Below are 12,432 nucleotides of genomic sequence, written 5' to 3'. Positions count from 1 at the left end.
TAAATAAATAAATAAATAAATAAAAAGCACCAACAAAATTAAAAAAAATAAAAATGATACCCCCAAACAAGCCTCCCCACTCCAGAAGACAAATAAAAGACTGCTTGGATACAAAGCCCAAGCTTTCCCAGAGCCAGGTAATTCCAGATGTACGTGCAAGGCCATGGAACAGAACAAAGTCACAATCATAACAACACAAAAGAGCACTCAAAGGCTGACAAGGCAGGCTCCAGGCTGCTCCCCAAACCGCCCCTGCGCCCTGCCCCACGTGGCTGCCTTCCTGCCGCGCTCCCTCCCTCGCACGGGGCAGGAAAAAAAAGAAAGAATTGACAAAAAATAATCCAGCCATGATTATCTGAACTGTCTTCCTCCTCTCCGAGGCTTCTCCTTTCCCACCTGGCGCCAGGCTGCCTGCGGCCACAACCGGAGGGAAGCTGCTATTTATGAGGCATGGGAGATGGACACTGCGAGCTACTGTACCTGCAGACATCTGTGGTCTTCTCCTGGGGAAGACTCAAAGAGTTGCATATTCCAGATCCTCATGAGCAGTGATTCAGTTTCTGCTCATGTGATAAAAGCTCCCTCTACAGAGTGAGCATGCCCAGAGGAGACCATTTCACTGCTCCCTCCAAGCTGCAGCCATTTCACAGAGAACCTGCAGGCTCCAGCGTCCATTGGAGCGGCGATCAGCCCGGGCATCCCGGGGACGCCCCGGTAATGCAGATCATCTGTCAACTTTCTGACAGGATGCCAGGCCTCAAACTGATCGCTCGCCTGAAAAAAAAAAAGCCTTTTAAGCCCAGAATGTGTTCAGTTTCAGTGGCCTTCAAGAGTAGCCCTTGCCCACAAAAAAAAAGGGAAGGGGAGCAGGGATGGGGAGGGATGCGGTGTGGCTTGGGGACATCCCTGTGCTGATTTTGTTTTGCTTAATTGGGTGTCTGTCCTGCGAGGAGGGGGATGAAGGCACACGGGTTAAACTGGTTAAGTGTGCAGTGTCCAACTGCAAGTGAATTTGAGATGTGATCTGCTGAGCTGAAGGGGTGCTGGTTTCCACTGCGGGGATTTATAATACAACATGACCTGATACAACCAACCTTAAAAGCGTATCACAGGCACAATCATTAAAAAGAGAGGGGAAAACATAATGAAGTGATAGTGAGTGCACTGTGAGGTGCAGTAGCTCTGAGCTCAGCCTATGTCAAACCATATGATACAGCTGGCCCAGCCAGCTAGATAAAAGAAGGAAATTTTAGCTTCAAAATAAAAGTTGTTTGTCTCTGTTCCCCTGAACAATTAAGCACAAACTCTTGGCAACCTTCGTATCTGCTCCAGCTCCCGGTAAAACGTGCAGGAACATCTGCGAGCAGAGCTGGGCTGGGAGGGAGGCGAGCGCCTGGCCGGCCCTGGCGGGGAGGCAGCGCAGCGGGTGCCCGCGGCCCCCCGGGACCGCCCGGCAGGGGGAGGGCGGCCACGGCGAGGAGAGGAGGAAGAGGAAGCTCGGAAATGGGCTGTGGCACCTCCCGGCTGCTCTTGGCCAAAGCAAAGCAATTCCTCCATGAAATCGGAGCACAGAGGACAATTGTCTTTAAGGCTAAGTGCTAAAGTGAAGACGAGCTTGGTGTAGTGCCTTGCAGTGGGCTTGGGGGGGAGGGGGAAGAGGCTGCACAGTGGGAGGAAAAGCCACAGAAACCATGGAGAGGTTTCGAGAAGCCCAGTGATTTTATTTGCCTTGCACCTTGCATGAAAAGCAGGCATTCAAACCGATGCCTTCAGCATAAGCATGAAGCCATCGGCTGCTCTGCTCTACCCATCCCCTGCTCTGCTCTGCTGAGCATCGCCAGCACGTCCTGCTGTTGCATTATCGCAGCCTGGAAGCATCAACAAGCCACGTTTTCCCCAGACCCAGCAGCTACTTCACCACCGTGTCCATGCACATTTGCAAAGCGGCAACAGTTAAAGCAGCAGAAGAGCTGCCCTGGGTCTGCCTCGGCTGCAGTGACACTGTTTTTTTCTCCACACTCTGGAGAAGTTTCACTCCTAAACAGTTAAAACACACAAGGCTGAATTGAGATGACTGAAATTCATAGAGAATGAATATTCGGGATGACAGTACAAAGCAAGGATCTCTCACCCACTGGGTTTTTGTTTGATGTAAATTTTAAGTTTTAATATACATAAAATGAGATTTTGCTGGCCTTTCTATCAATCACTGAAAGGCAGAGAAGTAACTAATTTAAGACAACCTCAAAAAGCCCCAAACAGAAGCAGACTGGAGCTGTATTATCCACTGCATCGAGAGATTACTGTAGTTCAAACCAAAGATGGCTTTGTCGATGTGTCGCCCTTCCTTGCAGCATGAAATCACCAAGCTTTCATCAAAAACACAGAAACAGAAACAAAGATATTACTAAGTGCAAAGTCAGCGAGCTACCACCATCCACATCCCTTTGCAGAGAGGAAAGGAGGCCGGAGACCCACACTGCAGCGCTCGGTCCTCCTGCATGCCCAGCTCCCTGCTGCATCTCAGCGCTAGAGATGTTTTTAGTGCCGAGGTTAAAAATATACTGAGAGCAGAAGCGACCGGAGACACTTCTCACATCTCATGTTCATCCTTGAAAGTACTAAAGACATTTGAAAAACTACATAAATAAAAAGGAAAAAGGAAGAGGCTCAGGCTAGTGCAGATGCTTCAACAACCAACCCAAGCCAAACAAAGGATCCGCAGCACCCCAGCACCTCCTGTCCCAGCTCTATCTCCCCGTCTCGCAGAGGTCTGGGCTCCCTCCTAGCAAGTCCCTGCAGGACACACACCCTTCCTTCTGCCCTGCGACCATGGGTGGCATGTCGGGAGGGATGAGCAGTTTAATGTCCAGGGACTGTATGCAGAAGCCCGCTGGACTGTGCTCCCCTCTCCTGGAAAATGAAATCCATCTCCAAAATGGCTGGGGAAGGGGGGTTGCTCACACAACAGCCCGCACCCCACAAAGGTTTCCCCTGTATTTACCCCAAGCAGTTCCCCCTTTATTTACTCCAGCAGTTTCCCCACCTAAGCACGCCCATGGGGGGCACAGCGCAGCCCTCCCCATTTCAAACCACATCCTACCAGGGACCAGAAAAATGCCCAGGATTCTGACGCTGAGCCTCCCTGGCCTTGGTTCTCCCATTCAAAGCTTGAAAATCCCTTTCAGAAATCTCACGTTTCCAAGAGGAAGGCAGCAGCACAACACAAAGGACACTGGGTTCCTCGGGGCTTTTGCTTAATTACACCATTACACACGGCATTTTCACAGCTCCCTTGCAGCGGAAACACAAGTGGGAGGCAAGGGGAGACGTTGCTTTTCTATAGGAAGAACAATATTTAGCTCCACAAAATGCAGGGGTTTCTCCTCATTTCCATCAGGCTCCTCTCTCGCTTCAGACCCTCCACTTGCTCAGATCCACAGCTCACTTTCAGCCGCCTCAGAAGCGATCCCATAAACACAACGAAACAAACCACCAGCACTCGAGGGGCTTTCAGTATAAGGAGCATTTCTGCTGGAATCCTGCTTTGCTTCTGCCTTGCTAAGGACCGCTCCTCAGCTCAGCCACAAGCTCTTAAAATGCCTCCTTGCCTCCCCAGTGATTATTTACAACATTTCCTTGTGAGAATGCCCATTCCCAAGACACAGCAAGCGTCCTCAGCATCCTGCAGGAGAGCTGAAATGCCCACATCCAGGCTCAGATAGCAGCTCTGAAGGAGCAGTCTCTCATTAATGCACACTTCTGGAATCACACTTTTCTCCACCTTTTGAAACCTTTTTTTTTTTCCAAAAAAATATTTTCAAGCTATCTCCTTCCCTCCTGCTTTTAGTTTTAGAAATCTGGCTTTAGGTAATAAGAAACATTAAATGTTCCCTGGGATGCTGTGTTGAGTACATCACACACACCAAAAGGAGGAAAAAAAAGAGAAAAAAAAAAAAAGATGCTGTTGCGACAGATGTTGAGATGTAAGCTCTCTGGAAGACGTTGCTATGTTTTGATAAGAGTATGCATCGAGTATTTCATTTATAGGGCAATCCTAGAACTTTATTTAGAAGCATATTGGCCAGACAGCTGTAATTCAGAGCATACTGTAGTCCTAACAGTTCCCAATTATAAACTCCTTCAGCTTTAACTTATAGTAACCGCGGCTCCTTCTATTCTGGAAATGTGAAAACACCATCCCTCTCCTTCATTCAGCTCTGGCACACCAAGAGCTCCCACCACAAAAAAAACAGCCTTGCTCGAGAAGGGTACTGACCAGCATCCCTTGCACACCCCATCTCACCATTTCCTCAACGGACAAACAGTTTGTGGGGTTATTTTGGGGCCAGGAGGTGGGGTGGGAGCAGCACAAAGCCATCCTGCTTATTAGCAGTCTTCTGCCTGCTTTCCTGGCAGTGAAAATGGCCGCTCGCATTCAGCCTCGCCTGTGCTGCAACGCTCAGCTCAAACACCAGGGCTCGGTGCGGATCCTGCCCACCAGCCTCACGTGTTCAGCGGTTCCCTGGTCTTTGACCTCACACCTATTTTTTTTTTCAGCATTAGGGCATTCATGTGAAAACAGGAGAGCTCTTCATTGGGAGAGAATCGGTGCTTCATGGTGCTTTTCTCTCTCCCCAAAATCACAAATACCGCAGTCAATGGCTCCACAAGCAATCCCGCTGACATTACACGTTTCTGCAAGGAGCAGAAGGAGCAGATGAACTCTTTAAACACAAAGCTGCCTTCATGCAAATATCACTAGTTAAGAGCGGAGAAATAAAGCAAGCATGATGTGTGTACAGAATTGGCTCTGAAGAGGCTGCTTTTCAGCAGCTGCCATAAGGTGGCAGTGGGTCTTTAAGGCTACCTTACACCTTCCGCACAAGCACAATAGGAAATTATCACACCAGTGGTTTTCAGCATCTGAAACTGTTTAATCAAATTTCCTCATCAAGGGAGCCAGACCATACATGAACACTTGGGCCCAAGATCGTTTCAGTGCCAGAGTCACACGAGGAGAAAAAGCCACCGGGATCAATTTGGAAAAGCTGTAAATGCAGCCCCGATCCGAGCCAAAGGAAACCAAAACCTTTTACTTTCAGTGTACAATTACAATGCTGTTTATTTTACATAAACACTTCTCTTTGTGCATTCATCCAACCACAAACAAGCCAGCATCCATTAAAAAATAGCGAAGCTTGCATCGCCGGGAAGCTGGGACTGGAGCTGGCTTTCTGCAGGGACTGCACAACCAACGCCTTCGAGCTCAGCACAGAGCTGCCCCATGGCCTGGGTCATGCAGAGGCTGCATCCTGCCCTGCCCCATCTCCTGCAGCTCAGAGAAGGCGGTGGAAGCGTTGGGAATGCCAGAAATGCAGAACTGGGCAGCAAGTATGCAAGGAACTTTAGGTAGCAAAGGGACTCATCATGCAGACTGCCCTACGTGTGTGACACCGTCACCTGGGACAGAGCAATGGCACAGAGACGTACGTGCTGCTCGTCAGCACATGCTGAACTGCGTGATGTAAAGCAGCAGGAGTAGCCCTGAAGAGCAAGCCAGCCTGCTCACAGCATGCAGGATGAAGACTGTAACCTCAGAGATTCCTGTTAATGAAAGTTAACCATGGAAAGTTTGCAACACCAAAGTGTTCCTGAGGCCCTGACGCAGCAAGCCTTACCTTTAGAATCCCAGAATATCCCGAGTTGGAAGGGACCCACAAGGATCATCGAGTCCAAAGGGACCCACAAGGATCATTGACTCCACCTTTGCTCAGACCTGACCGACGCCACCATAGACACCCAACAGCACCTCCCGGGGGGGCAGAGGCAGCCAGCGCCTCCTGCCCCACACAAAGCCCCATTTCCCCTGCCCCTTGCTGACACAAGCCTGAGAGCCCACCCAAGTGTCCCAGTGTCACCACGGGGCCTGCTTGTGGGGCAAGAGGGGTCAACCCGCTCAGCAGCACGAAGCTGTCAGTGCCTTCCGTCTGCGAGAGCCAGCAAGTGCATGCACCCTGCACGAGCCCAGCCTCACACACCTTCCCATTCCTTCCCCAGCCTCGCCAACACATTGAACCCAGAAAGCAACGCATAGAAAAAATAATCATCATCATCATCATCCCAGCCAAAGGAACAGACACTCATATTCCTTCCTTCCCTTGCAAATCTGGAAGGGCCGATTTGGCAAGGTTTGTTTGCAACCCTTGGAATGTAAAACAAGAGCGAGGACGGGAGCTGGAGTTTGACATTCCTCCGCCCTCCCACGATCAGGGACGGACCTGGCCTCGGAGCACAGAGCAGGTCGGTGCCCTGCGAGGCCTCCCATTAATATCAATTAGCGCCTGAGCGGCGGGGCCGCGCTCGCACGCCTTCCAAGGGGAAGGCGCAGCCCAGCGGGTCCCCGCAGGCCTGGCTGCCAGCCCGGCCCCTCGGGGCACCACCCTGCTGGCCAGGCCCCTGCTTGATAGAGGCTTGAGGGCAGCCAAGCTCAGGGCTTTCAAATCCTCCCCACTGATCTGCGGGAAGCAGCACGAAGCCGGGGGGTGGCAGTGGTTGGACTGTGCTGCGCCTGAATCGCTGCCCAGAGCCGCGCTCCCGGAGCCACCGCGGCCCCGGGGCAGGGCAGGGGCACGCAGCCGCCCTACCTGGGCGCCGCGGCCGCGTCCTCCCGCGTCCCGACTGCAGGCCAATTCCTCCTCCAGCCACAAATCCATCTAGCTATCTCCCTCTATGGGTGCAGCTTCCACCCCGGAGCATGCTCAGTGCGGGCTGATCTTCAGCCATTTCAGAGCTTTGATGAAATGTGAGCGTGAGGAAGTGTCATTAGCAGAAGGGGGGAAAAAAAATGGAAAAAGAAAGGGAAGGTGAAGGATTCGCGGGGATCCAGGAGCCCTTCTGCTCCCACCAGCCAGGCCAGGCTCTGGCTGCAGGGCTCGCAGGAGGGATGAGGCTGCGAGCATTTCGCTTCAGAACAAAGGCAAGGCAAGTCCTGGCTCAGGCAAGCCTTGTGCAAAAAGTAGTCATGCCTACAGACTCCAGAGCCAGCATATTTTTCACTCTGGGCCTTCCTCAAATTAGTGTTTTTCACAAAATACCATTAATATCTCCCCCCTCCCCCAACAGGCTTCATCTGACACTTCCAGCTCGCAGTGCAAATAGCGCTTCCCATCCGGCTCACAGCTAAACCCGCAGCTCCCCGTCCCATGTAACCTGGACAATGTCAACTCCATTTACAAGATACTTAAAAAGCACGCCAGAAGAAGGGAGAAAAGCCAAGAGCACATACACATCATGCTGTGCTTTCCTAAGAACATGAGTTTTAAGAGGTTTGGTTTTAGCTAGCCAGCCCTGAAACTCCTCCATCGCTACGTTTTGTCTCTCTAGTACAACAGGAGTTTCACAGCAGAATATGTAGAGAATTTTTTTCCTCCTCTCCAGTCTTCAAACAACAAAACACACAAAGACAAAAGACAGCTCCTGCAGAAGTAAAGCTTTGCAGGCCAGGGCAAAAAGTGGCCACTAATCCCACAGAGGTTTTAATGCGTGCCCCAACCCTCCTGTTGGGCCCACGCCAAAGCCAACTCGGGGTGTTCAAATCCGTGAATTGTCTGTGCACAATGCCGAGCGATCCTCGCTTCCTGCGCGCTCATGGCTAATATTCCTGTCGTGGACGTATAGGGTCTGCTTCGGTGCCGCTGGTTTGCTGCTCCAAAGGAAGATTAACAAATAATAATCATCATCAAAAACTTAATCAACACCGCACTTCAGAAAAAATCATGGTGATAGATGAACGACCCAAAATTGGGCTCTTTGCCTGAACTATGCTTCCAAGGTAATCACAAAAATACTAAGAGATTCTGGAAAATGCAGTAAGCCAAGTCAAATATCTGATTTTCAGCAGTGCCCAGCACACTCATGTCAGATGCACTATGCAAACAGCTCTGCATTTTGTTCTCCCAGTTGAGAGAGATCTCTCTTCCCCGTTAAACTCCAGCTGAACACCAAGCTGGAGCTTTTCAGCAATTATTCATGATAGCGAAGTCCTGGCATTCACATTTGACTTCTGGATGCAAGGCAGCCTTCCACGCCAAGCGCTGGCAAGTTGCATTTTACAAAAACATTTTTAGAGCACAAAGCATTTGGTAAAGTGACCCAGGCTGAACCGCGGTAATTTGGAATGAAGCGTGAGCGCTTTGCTGCCCCCGGGCCCCCACCTCTGCTGCAGCATTTCAGCAAAGCACCAGGGCTCAGCCCTGCAGGAGCACTGGGTCCCTCGGCGCCCTTTCTCCAGGGCCACTCGTTAGGGACACCGCTTCCAGAGCAGGAACCCCGAGGTACCACACCGCGCACTAAGCCCAGACTGGCAAACCCTGCCGACAAATTCTATTCTCGTCCTGTCGCCTGCCTTTAAATTGGAGGTGGTTTAAAAATAATATTCCGACCATAGGATCCTGAGGCATGTCTGCTGAATCTAGCAGTGTTTGCATCTAGCACAGCTCAAGCATGTCAAGTTTGTTTCCTTGGAAACAAAGGCCAATTTGCAAGCATTGCTTTCCTCCTTCATTTTATACCCTTAAATATAATGAAGACAAACCTGCAGCTGTTGTTGATACAAAGGAATTAAAGCTGATTCACATACCAACAAAGTTCATAAGAGAATTATTAATACATTTCACTAATGAACAATTGGCTCGCTGCACCAAGGGAAAACCACAGTTCATCGCTATTTAAAAATCCCCTTTTCCCTTCAATGGATGCACACTCAAGGCACGGCATTTATATTGTCTCCTTGGGGAGAGGGAGGAAAAGAAAGGAAAGCCAGATTCATTTGCTTACCCTAGGCTAGGTACACGGGTTCCAGCGGAGGAACAATCTAAGAGGGAAATCCTGTATTGCTCCTAACACCACTCCGAAAGCTGCACCAGCAGTGCTCAGAGCACACCTGCCTAACACAGGCTGAGGAGCCAGCACAAGCTCAGTAAAAAGGAAAGCAGTAACATCTCCGAGATGTGTTCGGCCAGTTTTAAGCCCAACTTTTTCTCGGCAAGGGCATGCATTAGGGTGTAAGTGGGGAGTCAGCCTTTCCTTGCAGCCGTAACTCTTCTCCCAGACAGAACCTGCCCACATAGGAGCAGGTCCTCACGCTGAAGGCAGTAAATCCTGCGGCGATGACACAACCTCTGTGTGGGCAAGAAGGGAGGGAGGACAAAAAGTGTCAGAGCTGCGCTATCCACAGCCTGCTTTGCAAAGGCACCTGCACCTTGCAGAGCCTTCATCGGGCATCACAAGTGCTCAGCACCTTTCAAAAACCTGTCAGATAAAGAGGACAACAAATAAACGTATGCTGTCCCAAATAAACACGCTGTCCCAGAGGCTGACCCAGCACAGAGCTCGTTTCCCAGCACACCTGGGCTCCAGCTGCAGTCTCAGTTTGGTTACCCAAACGTCTGAGGGAGCAGAGCCTGGCTCTTCTCTTGCTGGCATCAGCAACACCACATCAGAGAAAGCCAATGGAGCTGCTGGTGGAGCAGGAGCAGACTCCTTCCCCCACATAAAGGGCAAAGCTTCACAATTCCCTGCCCCTGGAGGCCCAGTTTCACCACCAGAGCCATCAGCACCCAGCACCAACCCCGGATGCCCCAGCCCTTCTGAAGGTCAGGGCTCGGACTCCAACGCTCCCCGTCCTCCAAGGAGGCTCCAAGCTTGCAAATGGCTCTTCACTGATAGAGCAACCTGGGTAGGACCAAGCACTGCCCTCAGCCGTAGACAAAAAGCACCAAAACCTACCTCCACAATGTCAGGTGGAACTGCTCCAAGTGCCTCGCCCTAGAGCTTGAGAGCCGAACCCCCACTACCCTGCCCTTCAGTGCGGATGAGCAGCGCCCAGCAGCAACACGCTGCCATCCCTGCTGCGATCCAGCCATCCTGGAAGCAAATCCCCCACTCTGCAAATGGGAGCACCCTACACCGAGTGTAGGTAGGTATTAAAATGACTTAGTTTTATCCCAACCCATGTCCAGTCTTGGAGTTTGGACACTGCTGTAGCCACCGTGAATTCTGGGGGAAGAGCAAGAAAATAATCTAGCTCTTCCCAATCAAAAGCATATAGTGAAAAAAGCACCTAAACACCATCATGTAATAAAGATGACAAGAGATGTGAGTAGCAGATAACATTCATGTCTCCATTTCACAGATGGAAAAACTGAGGCTTGGAAATTAACTGCTAAAAGTTTCTGGAGTGGCCCTACAGACGTGTGGGACAGAGCAACGTGGGAAAGGTGACCTGGAGCTGAAGTCCTGCTCTGCTGCTCTCCTGCCGAGTCGCATCGGGTGCCTGAGCTGGGGCAAGATCCAAAGGAGGCACTGGGACAGGCAGTTTGGGACAGCTTCACCTTGCAGCTCAGTGAAATTCGGGCATTTTAAGCTCCTTTGAAAATCTCATCCTCTATTATTTAAATTAATAAATTAAAATTAATTAAAACAAAATCACAGAATCACAGAATCACAGAATTTTCTAGGTTGGAAGAGACCTCAAGATCATCGAGTCCAACCTCTGACCTAACGCTAACAGTCCCCACTAAACCATTTCCCTAAGCTCTACATCTAAACGTCTTTTGAAGACTTCCAGGGATATCAATATAATAACAAATGTCTCAGTGTTTTCTCCCTCTGTATCAGATTCCCCTGTAACTAGCATGTTTTTGGAGGGGAGGGGAAATATTCATCCCAGACAGCAAGCTTTCAACCCCGAGAAGCTCTCCATGCCCACTGCTGAGCTCTGAAGCAGGAGGGTGCCACGGGGGTGACTCTGTGACAGCAGGACACAGCCCAGACTCACGCAGGAGGGAGGTCAGACCCGAACTGAGCAAGGGGAGCAGTAAATTCGGATTAGTCCCTTCACAGAAGTTTCCTGTCGGGTAAGTGGGTGCACGTCAAAGCATCCGAGGCAAGGACAAGGAGCTCACTTAGATTTTTTTTTATGCAGATGTGTTCAACACCTGCCAAACGTTTAAGTGACAATATTGTGTGGAACCCAACGCCGACATGGATACAGGACGAGGGTACACCACACCACCTACTAGCAAACTTAAGACTTGCTTCCCTTCCCTCCTCTTCCCCTCCAGCCTGGCAGGCGCTGCCGTGCTGCTCACACACATCCGAGGGCACGCAGCCAGCGCCTGGGGCCCCACGTATTCCTGGAGATTTCCGAACACGGATTTAAATTTGGGAAGATAGTCACAGGATTTATTTTAATGCTCAAATCATTAAACCATCCTCTTTGATTGGGTTCCCAGAGCTGCACTGATAAAGACTTGCTGTATTACAGCAGACACACGCGAGGCTGAGACTCAAAGCTCAGCTCGAAGACTGATGAGCTCGCTCTGATACTTTCCCACATGAAAGCTTTGTAGAAAGAGCAAATTTCAAATCAAGAACCGCTCACTGATCTTGGGTGGCCAGCTTGGACAGCGCCTTTCAAGCCTGCATCTCCTACAGCAAGGTGCAGCAGTCGGTGCACTTGACAATAAAGCACCAGCTTCACATCAAAAATTAAATCACTATTACAAAAAAAAAAAAAAAAAAAAAGCCTTCCTTCCAATTCTCCCACCTTTTCCCTCCATGTGTATCATGCTTACTTGCCTCTCAAGGAGGCACAATTGTGTTAGCATTTTAAATTAAAGTGTTCAGAACACAGCAGAGCACTGGAAGAAAAGCACCCGCACCAGATGCTGCAGCGATGCAACCAGCTCGCAGAGCCCCGAGCCAGAGGAAAGCTGAAGGCTGCAAAAGGGCTGCAGCCCAGCCCCTGCCTGCCTGCTCTTGGCCACTGCAGCCAAAATGTTCTGGAGGCAAAGCAGAAGGCAGGAGGCTACTGGGGGGAACTTTCGCACACTTTTATTATAGGGGGAAGGGCTTCAGCGCTGCCCCTGCTCTGCACAGAGCTCAGACTCTGCCTCCTGCTGTGCGCTCTGCATCCAAAGCCCTGCAGACCCCTGGAAGCTTCTCCTCCACTCTCGTGTCCCGGAGAAGAGGCAAGCAGAAGTGCTGCAGCTCTGGTTTGGCAGCACACCTAAAAATACTGCACAGGCAACAGGAGAAGACAAATCCTGAGGTTTTTCCCTTGAGACAGGAAGCCAAACATCGGCCGTCGGCAGCCGCCTGCTCACTCTCAGGCCTCAGTGAAACAAACTCGAGGATGGCCGAGCTCAGCCGGCTCCTCCAGCGCTCTGCCCAACATTTTCTCTGCAGCATCAGCCCTGCTGCTGGCCCCAGGCACTGCACCCACACAGCTCCTTCCCCTCTGCCTCTGGAAGGCTCGGCCCTGGGTGAAGGCTGTGACAGCTGAGATGGCCACAACAGGACCATCCCCTGGGTGTTGCCATCATCACGGCAATATTTTTGGGATTCCCCTTTCATGATGTACCTCAG

General features: G+C 50.8%; 1 protein-coding gene across 6 annotated transcripts in view; it reads right to left on the bottom strand.

The window, feature by feature from the left end:
* Nucleotides 1-12,432, bottom strand: part of EHMT1 (euchromatic histone lysine methyltransferase 1) — a 114,128-nt gene that overhangs the window by 70,608 nt on the left and 31,088 nt on the right. For 5 of the 6 annotated variants that reach the window (XM_084299051.1, XM_084299054.1, XM_084299056.1 and 2 more), the window contains exon 1: nucleotides 481-545. The exons of the other annotated variant lie outside the window; for it this stretch is intronic. In XM_084299051.1, the coding sequence (XP_084155177.1) occupies nucleotides 481-543 (63 nt within the window). In that variant the 5' untranslated portion in view covers nucleotides 544-545. Of the gene's footprint in view, nucleotides 1-480; nucleotides 546-12,432 lie in introns of those variants that run through there. 6 annotated transcript variants of the gene reach the window in all.

This window comes from Netta rufina, assembly GCF_964035555.1.
Source record: "Netta rufina genome assembly, chromosome: 20".
Taxonomy (NCBI): Eukaryota; Metazoa; Chordata; class Aves; order Anseriformes; family Anatidae; genus Netta; species Netta rufina.
This window is presented reverse-complemented; position numbering and strand designations above follow the sequence as displayed.